Source organism: Natrix helvetica, assembly GCF_964273705.1.
Source record: "Natrix helvetica genome assembly, chromosome: 3".
In the NCBI taxonomy this organism is placed as follows: Eukaryota; Metazoa; Chordata; class Lepidosauria; order Squamata; family Natricidae; genus Natrix; species Natrix helvetica.
In genome coordinates, this window is record NC_138549.1 from 140221273 (window position 1) to 140233161 (window position 11889).

General features: G+C 41.3%; 1 protein-coding gene across 1 annotated transcript in view; it reads left to right on the forward strand.

Annotated features, from left to right (window-relative positions):
• Window positions 1–5907, forward strand: part of LMOD1 (leiomodin 1) — a 29551-nt gene extending 23644 nt beyond the window's left edge. The window contains exons 2-3 of the mRNA XM_081947565.1: window positions 347–1873; window positions 2977–5907. Coding sequence (XP_081803691.1) covers window positions 347–1873; window positions 2977–3003 — 1554 coding nt within the window. The 3' untranslated portion in view covers window positions 3004–5907. The remainder of the gene's footprint in view (window positions 1–346; window positions 1874–2976) is intronic.
• The last annotated feature ends 5982 nt before the right edge of the window (window positions 5908–11889 follow it).

Here is an 11889-nt window from a genome sequence, read left to right on the forward strand (position 1 = left end):
ATTAATAACTCAGTCGAACTTCAGCATAAAGCATCCCAACTGCAATAACTGGTACAGTTTGCCCAATAACTATCAATCCTAGACTTCTTCTGTGACACTCTGTACTAACACCACCACTGCTGTATTCAGTTTTTATTTTAGCTAGGCATCTAAATAACTAGATTTAATTAATATTTGGAAGTGGCAATAATATTTTCTCTGGTTTCATTGACTGACTGCTGGTTTTTATTCTACTAAATGTTTATTCCTGCATTTATATCTTGTTTTTTTTCTGTGAGCTCAAGATGACATGCATACAATTATTCTTTCTTACCAAGTTTTTTTTGTTGTTCTCCACATTCACAAGGAAGCAAAGGCAACAGAGAAGAAGAAAGAGGCAAAGATTCTTGAAGACAAACGTAAGGAGCCTTACAGCAGAGATCAGAAAAAAAGTAGAACTCCTGATTTGATAAAGGAAGAGAAAAAAGAAGAACAGGTCCAGAAAGCAAATCAGAAGGGAAAAGATGAAACAGACAGCAGTAACAAATTGGGACAAGCCAAAGAGAAAACCAGTAAGGATGAAAAAAGGTTTTCCAAAGAGAAAGAAAAATCCATGGCGGCAGATAAACGTGTAACAGGCCAAGTGAGAGGGGAAGAAAGGGGTAAACTGCTAAAGAGCAGGTCAGTAGACGATAAAGGAAGAGAAGAGAAGGCAGCAGAATATAAGAGAGGGACTGGGTGGGACAGAAAGACTGAAGATAAAAAAGAATGTGAAAAAATAGGAGAAAAAAGATCAGCTTTAAAGCCAGTCTCAAAGAGAGAAGATAAAAAAGAACCCACCAAAGCAGGAGAAATAAGTTCAACTACAAAGCCAGGCTCAAAGATTGACAACAAAGAGAAAGTCTTGAAGGATAGTAAAGGAATTCCAGAGACAAATGTCCCAGTTTTAGAGCAAGAGGACATGATTCAAGAGCCTCCTGATAGCAGCCCCTCTAAATCTGCAGACAGTTCTTCAAGCCAGAGCAAGGAGGATGAAGCCACCAGCATCTTTGATGAAGCCTTGGAAAAGATCAAGAATAATGACCCAGAGTTGGTAGAAGTTAACGTCAACAATTCTGACTGCATCAACAATGAGATCCTGGTACGCTTTGCTGAGGCCTTGGAATTCAACACGGTGGTCAAGGTCTTTGCCCTGACCAACACGCATGCTGACGATCATGTTGCATTTGCCATTGCCATCATGCTAAAGTCCAATAAGACCCTGACAAGCATAAACCTAGATTCCAATCATATCACAGGCAAAGGGATCCTGGCCATCTTTCGTGCACTGCTGCAAAACAACACTCTGACGGAGCTGCGCTTTCACAATCAGAGACATATTTGTGGAGGGAAGACCGAGATGGAGATAGCAAAGTTGCTGAAAGAGAACACCACACTGCTGAAACTGGGCTACCATTTTGAATTAGCTGGACCACGCATGACGGTCACAAACCTACTAAGCAGGAATATGGACAAACAGAGACAGAAACGCTTACAAGAGCAGAAACAGGCCCAGGGAAAGATGGAGAAGAAGGACTTCCTTGAGGTGCCAAAGGCAGGATGCTTGCCAGCTGGCTCACCAAAGATTTCTCCAAAACCATCCCCCAAAACCTCCCCATGGTCTTCCCCTAAAGCTCCTGCTAAGAAATCTGGCACCCCAGATGCTCCTCCTCCCCCACCCCCACCTCTAGCCCCTCCACCTGCTCCTCCCTTGATTAATGAAAACCTACGCTTGTCCCTTTCTCCGGCCACTCAGAGGAAGATGGTAGACAAAGCACTTCCTCCTCAGGAGAAGAATTCCAGAGATCAACTTCTGGCTGCCATTCGCTCTATCAACAAGAAGCAGTTGAAAAAGGTACATCATTACAGCACTAAGCTATAAAGTACACATTGACTGAACCTTGTAGTTTATACTCCATATTTTATGCATAGCGCTATATATACCTCTGGCCATATTTCAACAAGCCAGTTAAAAGAAATAATGGCTTATTGCTGCATGTGAATCAAGAGACGGATGGTCATGCTGGGATGCAGCATTGACGGTTATTGCTAGGTTCAATAAAGCTACCGCCTTGATAATGCTAGTTATTTTAATGCTTACTTGCAGATAGTCACCTCACATTTCTGTGTCTAATGATTGGAGTATTTCTCCATCATTTCTGCAAGGGCTACATTCCTTAGGTATTTACTAACATCTCCTTTTGGATTTTATGTTTACCAACAAAAAAATAAAGGGAGACTAGTATAGATCTATTTCAAGTTATTTAGCTCTCATCAGCTAGCCATACCCTTCTGAGTTCAAATCCCAGAAGACTATGGATAGCTGGTGAGATCTAAATAGTTTGAAATAGATCTATACTAGTTTCCCTTTATTTCTTTGTTGGTAAACATAAAATTCAACTCAAAAATAGTTTGTTGTGAAAGCGACTGCTTACAAAAGCTCCTGGATTGGGGCTGAAAGGCGAAAGCGGAAGTAGTATGTTCCGTCCCATAATTGGGTAGACCAGATTGCCTTGATAGACTGGTCCCACCAGAAAAAACACTTCATCTCCTGTTGGAGTTTCAAAAGGCCTCCATTTAGCAATTCTGTGGAAAGATGGATAGCTAAAACCACTTGTGTTTACCCACTGATTAAGATCATCGCTTCAGACATCACTATCTTCTGGAGATAAGACAGATGGCGATTGAGACATGATGTCAAGATTTTTTAGCATCTGCCTTTAAAAACACCATTCTCAACAGACAAACTCTTTTTGACAAAGCTATTTTAGGACTAATCTGAATTAGGCTGTGCTTTTTAATAATGAAGATGAAAGGGATGATGGAAGAGAATGAAAGAGGGGATATTAGCATGTTTGTTTGTCTGATGAACTGCTGTAACCTTGAATTTCTATTTGGATCTCCATTAGATGCCTCTAAATTGAGAATTTGTACTAAGTTCATGTCTTATTTTGGCAGGTGGAGGTCCCCAAGTTACTTCAATAGTAGGGAGTGGAATCTTGGACAGTGGAGATTGCCAAGGCTGAATCACTGAGTTTGTCTCTCGGGTGACTGTTTACATGAGAAGAACGCAACAGAGCAACAGCCCGCCCTGTGTTAGTCCCAGATGAACTGTGTTCTCTGTGGGATTAATTTGGCTACAAGAATTAGATGGATTGCCAAAAGGCATTGTTATCAGGAAGAAGTGATATTTATTTTTAGTCCTTTTTAATAACAAAACTTGTTTTTGTCCTGAAAAGAAGGATCTGCAGATATGGTATATTTGGGATTTTTGTCTAGTTTTTCCTTGTGGGAGCTCAGAAACTAAAGGGGCAAATGTGATCACCCTTGAAGAAGTCTGAATTTGGGGTATCTCTGCTTATCTCATCGTATCCCAGGCAGCAACACTGCAATCGCTTGCCACTAGGAACATCTAAAGAGCTACACTGGAGCAGGAGCAGCATGAGAAGGTGTCCCGCATACTGTCGGTACGAGAAGACTCTAAATGGAGCTATGTCACAATTATGCCCATTGCTGCCGGATTGAAATGGCAATGTCATGTTCTGTTTTGCCTGGGTACTGAAGCAGGAGGGTGGGGGAGAAATCACGGAGACAAAACTCATTGTTCAATGTCTCTGTGATTTCAAGGATTCCATTTCTCTGATAGCAAAAAGCAAACACAGGTTCTTATAGGCCATGGCTTTTTTGGTGGAAAGAAATGGGTGTGTGCGCCACATTTGATTGCTAAAGACTTGTCATGGTGCCATGGTGTAGCCGTAAGCAAAGGCAGCTGAATGGACTGCATTATTGCTGGGTCGGGGGCTCTGCTGTTTCTACTTCTGAAGTAATTCCCAATTCATTTTAGAATTTACAAGACTTATATTCATGTAAGAGAAAAAGAACAAGCTTAGCTGTCAGTGGGAAGTAATGAAAAAGACAAGCAGTCCACCTATATAATCAGCTGAACTTTGGAAACTCAAATTTGAAAAATTCAGGAGCATCTTTAGGGCTTGGGGCAAACAATCCGTTTGAGCCTAATCCAGTGGGCCATAACTTACAAGAACGTATCAAATATCTGTCAAGACATTTGTTTACTGTAGACATGGGAATACATTTGGGGACCAGAAGGTTTTTGTAATACTTTTTAAAACTATGCTGATTTGTGGAAAGAAACACTCTCAAGGAAGAGACATTGTTTTTGAAATGTCCATCAATAAGCCATGTTATGTGGACTTTGAGAATGCTATGTACTCCAGCTACTCTGAATCAGCTTCCTTTCCTTGCAATCTTGGTCTTCTTTCCCTCCAAATGAATCCCCGTTTCATGAATTATATTTTTAGCATAATAGCTGTCAAATACTTTCTGGTAATATGTGGCTATTTAGCATCACACTGTGGTTGGATCACATGGGTGTATGAGTCCTGATGAAGGGAATATCCATAATATCAGGGTATGAATGGGATGCTGACAGAACACTGAAGTCAGTCACCAGTAAGTCGTTTTGACATGGCAGATAAAGCACAAATGGAACGTATGAAGTGATCCTGAGAATATTCTCCAAAGCACCTGAAGGCAGAATGAGAAGCAATGGATGGAAACTAATCAACCAACCTAGAAATAAGGAGAAATTTCCTGACAATTAATCAGTGCAATGGCTTGCCTTCAGAAGTTGTGGGTGCTCCATTGCTGGAAGTTTTTAAGAAGAGATTGGACAACCACTTGTTTGAAATGATATGGGGCAGGGGGTTGGACTAGGAAACCTCTAAGGTCCCTTCCATTTCTGTTATAGTAGAGGAATGACAGCAATGCTTTCAGAAGATTGTTGAATCTGTTTTCAGTCTCAAGAAGTAGTATGTTTTTTCCTCATTGTCTTCCCCCTATCTGGCTCTTCTGTACACATCCCCCATTCATTGGTCATGCTAAATATGATGCTGTAGCCCAACACTTCTAAAAGATATCAGGTTTGTGGGGTCAGCTTTGAATGAAGTAGATACCATACACAGCATGAACTGGACAAGGAGAACCAAATACTTGACCTGAAGAAGAATGTAATAGACAACAATATTAAAGGGACTATTTTTTTTAAAAAAAAATTCCCCATGAAAGAGCAACTCCATCAGCAAAACATTTAGCTTCCTCAATAATTTCCTATATCTAAATTCAAGTATTGAATTCAATTAATTTCTGGCTTGGGCTGTAAATTAAAACATATTTTTGCATTTAAGTTACTTTAAGAGATTAATATATAAATGAACAGAAAAATCTAATTCTCTTGGAGCCACGTTTCATGGCTCACACAAAATGCCAAAGTGTATCTGAATTAAGATAAGGCAGGGCTGTGTGCAAGGGTACGCAATTACACGTTTTCATCTTCTTTCCAAATAAGGAAAGCACTGAAGAAATCTCAGCAGCCTGATAAAAAGCAGTAAGAATTCATAGCTATTCACAAAAATACAGTTCCCTCTCCCAGGTTGCATGTCTCTGTATTTTCAAAAACAAGTGGTTTACATATCCAGATATCTTGGTTCCTATTTCCCATCATCTCCAAGCAGAATGACCAGGCTAACTTATGGAGATCATGGCAATTTAGCAAAGGCCTTCTTGTTCTGACCAAATGAACAGAGACAAGCAGTTCTTACTCACATTTGTGAAATATCTGAAGAGATGTTATGTACCCTTCAATGATCTTTTAAAAGGCAGAGGATGGGGGAAAGGTATGCTTGCTGAAGAGAAAGGTATATTTTCATCACATTTGCAAAAATAATGGAGGGAAAAAGAAAACCAAGAGAAAAACCATCCGAGCATGTGATCTCAAAATGCAGACATTGTTGTCATTTTCAACTCTGTGTTCTCTTGAATTTTGCATTATGTATAAAATTACCTGCACTTTCATTAATAAAGCTCACAAAATGTCCTCGATTGTGAGTAATGAAACATTTTGGGCCCAGAGACTGTGAAATCCTTCAGATGTGTTAGTTTGTACAGAAAGTGCAAACTTGATTGATGTGTGAGCTGGATACACACACACACACACACACACACCACACACACACAAAGTGTGCTTAAAACCCTTCAATGGAATCATTTTCCAACTGTTTACAATTATAGCTATTTCACAATGGGTAATATGGTTATGATTGTTCTGGTCACTGAAGCCAGATTTCTTATTTTATATTTTCCATTCCCTGGATCATTTTGGCTCTAAAACCTGAAGAAAAAAGGTTGCTCTAACTACTAACCAGAGTATAGAATTTTATATGCATGGGTTTTGATTGGGATAAATTATTTAGGTCTTTAAAAAAAAGAAGATGCAAAAGTATAATAACCTGGAACTCGGGATTTGATGATGCCTTTTAACTTAATTTTAAAGCTGCTCAAAATTTAGCCACAATACCATTAATGCTAGCATTAGAATTAAAAAGTAGAAACTTTATGTATGAACAGTATAATAAGTGTTTGCAGAGGATATTGTTACAGAAAAGATGAAGTAGGAGAATTCCTTACATCCCTGCAGAAATTGCAGTTCATGAGCAAATCACAAAAGCAAACTGATTAGGATAGGGGACTTTTGGTGTACCTCCTCAGAAGATGAGCACTGATGGTTATAAGTTGTTCTGTGCATAGAATTTTAAGAAAAACCACTGGAGTGGAACATTGCTGTTTGCATACAAACATGAATCCTCCATGTTGTCTAAGTGTGTGGGGCATTGTGCCAGAGGGAAGTAGCTTTTCCCTCACTGCCAGATCACTGGGTTCCTGGCCAACACTGCAAAAACTGAAGACTCGACTGAGTCCAAGGCAGCTGAGTTATTTCTCTGAAGCCCAGAGAAATGTCTATATTTGGGCATTTTGCTTGGAGTAGCCCAAGCAAAACTTCATTCCTTTGCACTCCACAAGAGTGGGAAGCCTTCCAGCTTCCCAGAACAGCCCGGAGGAGAAGAAAAACAACGCTTGGTTTGACACAGCTCTCCCTTATCCATTCACAGCCCCATCTTTTCTTTATTGGTTTCCATTCTTGTGGTTCCCCTGCCATTGTCACTGCATGTGCATGTGTATTTATTGTCTACCAATACACATTTGTTGTTGAAATCTCTATGGACTTGCTGTTGTCACAGATGTCCCTCATTTTGTAAATTTGCACCACATTTGGCAAATGTTCTACAGATAATTATCATGGATAATCAGGAGAGGCTGATGCTTTCGTGATACACAAATGACAGATGGTGTGAAAATAATATCGTATCTTCTGAAGTTTCATTTTCCCACAACTTAGAAAGTATTTTTGGTTTAAGGTTATAACAGGCTGCAGTCTGGCTTATTGTTTCTTACTCATTTTCTGCAATGTGTCATGTTGCTTACCATGGGTATTGGGGTTGTCAATGGAGCAGGGAGAAGTCAACAACTATGCTGAAAGGGCTCAGGTTATTGAAGCCTCACCCTCTTTTCGTGTGTGTGAGACACACAGCATAGGCATGGGGAAAGGGGTGGTCTATAATAGCCTGATCATGTTCACCATTTAACACCGTGGACCTACCGATGAATGCATGCAGGTGCATACGTATGTGCATATGCTTATAATTAGTCTGGCCAATCCATTAAGGGTGACAGTCCAGACTGATGCTCGGTCTGGTAATCCTGGAAAAAGAAGGAAAAGGGGTCTTTGTGGCTTCTTCCTTGCCTCTATATCTTCAGGGAGTGGAGTTTCCTGCTTTCTTCACAGCAAGGCTTCCTCTAAAAAGAGCAGGTAGAATTCCAACATAATTTACATCAGAACAAAAATCTTCTGGAATGTCTGTTATTCCAATGCATTTTGTCACATGACATTTACAGTTCCTTACATTCAAGTACCTTGAGTAAAGCTGACATGTATGGAACCGAAAAACACTTTGGGCTCCTTCAGTACAATTGGAGAGAATGCTATAATTTAATTTAAATGCACAATGCCCATTAATCCTGAGTAGTTTAGGCAGAGCTGAAATAACGACGATACAAAAATTATACATATTAGCTTGAAATAATGATACTTGATACTCTTGACTGAAAAACAGGCTTCTGTTTTTTATAGTCTCATATTGTACCACTTCTAGACAGCCAAAAAAACAATGGATCATCAAATAAATCAAACCAACTCATTGGAGGCACAAATGACCAGGCTCAATTCAGAGTAAGTAGAAACTGTTTCATTGACCCCCATTCCCTTCCTCCCTGAAAGAACAACCCAAGAATGTACTGAGAAGTAATAGTGAGAAGCTGCGTTGTACAGTAGGTTTTTTTTTGTTCAATGTAGTTTTTCCTGAAAGCATGAAACAAAAATGCCAAATTGACACAAAGCCCATGCAAGGCCTTCATTCCAAACAGGTGTTCTAAGAAACAATTTATTGAGGTCAAAACATTTATGTAAAAATAGCTTTTTCTTAGTTGAGATGAGAGCAGAAATTGGACAATAGGGAAAGTTTTGGGGCACTTTGTTTATTTTCTAAGCATTAGAAACAGAATTAAAGAGAGTTAAAGCAATGGGTCTTGCAATCATGATAAAAAAAACATATGTGGAAAGAGTGAAGCAATGGTTTTTAAGTGGGCCATGTAGACAGAACACTGAAATTGCTAACGCCTTAAACCTGAAGAGCTCTCTGCTTCCTATTAGCTGGTTTTTCGACTTTGGTAATAACTCAGCACTAGAATGAATGAAAAAGTTTGGGACATTGGTTTAAGAATGCCCTCATGTGGCAAGATTTTTATCTCATATTATCAAGAGACAAATGTTGCTTTCAAGTGGATAGTTCCTAGTGATACTACCTGAAATACTTTTGCAAGCATTCCATCTTTTCCTCCAAACACACTTTGGAAGTAAAAGAATATACAGGGGGGAAAGTATTCTGGCACTGCACATATGATCCCATATTTTGTAGCATGTGATGTTGGAGAAGACTCCTGGGACTACCATGGACAACCAAAAAAAACAATGGATCATCAAATAAATCAAACCAACTCATTGGAGGCACAAATGACCAGGCTCAAATTATCCTACTTTGGACAAATGATGCAAAGACCTGGCTCCAATAGTGGGAAAGGAAGGAGGAAAGGATGATCAGCAGCAAAGCAGATAGACAATGGAGCAATGAGCGTACCATTGGGAGACCTGAAGACCAAGTTGGGGACGGATTGTCATGGAGAAATTCTATGCTATCATTAACAATTGAAAAGTATCTGATGGCACATAACCAATAAAAATACATTTTGTAGCAAGAAACATTCTGACCATAAGACCTTATAAAATCTGTGAAGCAGAGCAATTATATGATAAAATTCATCTGTGCAAGCAGTCACCGCAGTAAAGTTAATTGCAGTAATATATATCTTCAGAAAGAACACACAAACTCATGATTATGCAGAGACGATTAATTCATTTAATAGCTTTAAAGTATTTAAATAGTCCAGCCATTATTAAGGTCTGTAATGTCTTTAGGATACTCTTAGATGTTTCAAGAAAGCAATGCTATACACACCTCTGGAAATAAGTTCCACTGAACTTTTTTATCATTCTGGAGTAGATCTGAGGGTGGGAATGGTTGATTCTTGTAGGTGACATTTTCTGGATCTGAATATTTTTTTTAATACCTGCATTTTAAAAGCTGCTTTAAAGATTCTTTTGTGGTGGCAGAGTAAGTATTGGTCTGGATTTTCCAGGACATGGCTGGATTCCACTGCTGCCTGCTGCAACTAGTCAAGAGTAACAAAATTCCCAAACAGGCTCAGATTGGGTCACCAGAGTTGATGGCAGTGGCACCCAATGGCAGTAGAAGTGTCTTGTTCAATAGTCAGGAGGGCCCTTCCAAGCTATTGAAAAATGGCAAGGTCAGCTCTGGTTGCATTCTGGTGGGCAGAAAGGAAGCAGATCGCAAGCAAGCAAATGTATTTATCTCATTTACAAACTGCTGCAGTCCCAACATCCCACACATGGAGAAGGGCCCCACCCAAAATATGGCGCAGTATCTAAAATTATAAGAATCAGAATATGGCACTCAAGGGGATAACATTACTGCAAGTTTTAACCAAGCACTAAAATAATAATTCTTTGCCACGAAAATCAGAACTCTTCCCCAATAAGACAGAGAGGAGACTCAGTCTGAGAACCTGAAAACTGCCCATCAAATTCAGCTAAAGCTAAGATGGGGGCAGGTAGTAGCCCAATTTTATCTGATTCACAAACGTCAGCCGAGTTATGCCTTGTTCTTACTTGGATAGGAAACTGCCAATTAATCCACTTGCAGACTGGAGCGGAAGGCTACAAAACCTCTTAGAACAGGGGTGTCCAAACTTGGGAACGTTTAAGACTTGTGGACTTCAACTCCCAGAATTCCCCAGCCAGCATGGCTGGCTGGGGAATTCTGGGAGTTGCAGTCCACAAGTCTTAAACGTTCCCAAGTTTGGACACCCCTGTCTTAGAAGAATGCAACAGCAGGCCCTTTCTCTAACGTTACCATGAAAACGACGTTACATTCGCGAGCCCCCGCACCGCTCCTAACCACGCGTTGCTTAAGGAGCTGTTAACAGTACTCGCCTCTGCTTCCCCGAAAGTCGCCTCCGCCAGGGGGAGAAAGAGCGGCGGCCGAAACAGCGGGGCGGGCCCGGCGTCTCTTCCCACGACGACCCCAGTGCTTTCGGCCCTCTGCGCCGCCGTGGGAGCTCCCGCAGTATCGGGTGCGGAGGAAGAGAGAGCGAGAAGGTGGACCAGAGCCAACCGGTTGGCGGCAAAGGCGCCCTGAAGGGACGGTGCGGAGTCGGGAGCGCGAGTCGGACTTCATCCTGCAGGAGGTCTGGAGCGACACGCTCTGGTCCAGAACGAAGAGCCGCGCTTTGGCCCGGCGTCTCCAGCAGGAAGACCATGGAGGAGAACATTTGGAGGCAACGAGCGAGACAGCGGCGAGGAGAAGAACTGCTGGCCGGGCCCGAGGCCGCCCCTCACTCCCGAGGGCAGCCGAAGGGCACTTCTATGGCGCGTGCCCCCTGGACACGTGACCGTGGGGCGCCATTGGAAGTTGAGGCAGCTCCTCGGGGTCGGTATTTCTCATCAAGACTGAGCCTTGGATTGCTATGGGGCAGTGACGGCCTTGCCTCTTTCCTGGCCGCTGTTTTCTGAAACCCCCTGTCCTGGTAGTCCTGACATGCACCAGTTCATTTAGTGACGGTTCAAAGTTACAACCGCACTGAAAAAAGTGACTTAGGACGGTTTTTCACAATTACATATTGTTGTAGCGTCCCCACCTTCACGTGATCAAAATTCAGACGCTTGGCAACTGAACTCAAATTGATGACGGTTGCCGTGTCCTGAGATCCCCTTTTGCGCCCCTCTAACAAAGTCAATGGAGGAGCCAGATTCACGGAATAAGAGTGTCACTAACTTAACTGCAGTGATTCACTGAACAAATGTGGCAAGAAAGGTCATAAAATGAGGCAAAATCCATTTAGGGATGGAAGTTTGGGGCTCAATTGTGGTCGTAAGTCAAGGACTACCTGTACTGGGAGCACAAAATAATTTATGACTTCCAATCACTCTGCCCCCCCTCCTTTTTTTAAGGCAATGGCCATTTAGCATGATGTCCTTCCTTTTGCAATGCGAGAGAAACGTTTTAAATAGGCAGGAATGGAGTCCACTGTCTTTCCCAGCAGTACTGAATCCTGGCAGGCATGGAAGGATAGATAGTATGTATTTAGCTTTCTTGTAGGACAAGATGCAAGGGGTAAAGTATTCATTGCATGGTTTCAGTGCACATTTCATCATTTGACACTTCCTCTTGTAGTTGCCTGTGCGTATGATTCAATAAGACAGTTAAGAGTTTGAAAATCAGGCCAGATCATTATGATTGGTCACACAGTCAGCCAGATGTTTAA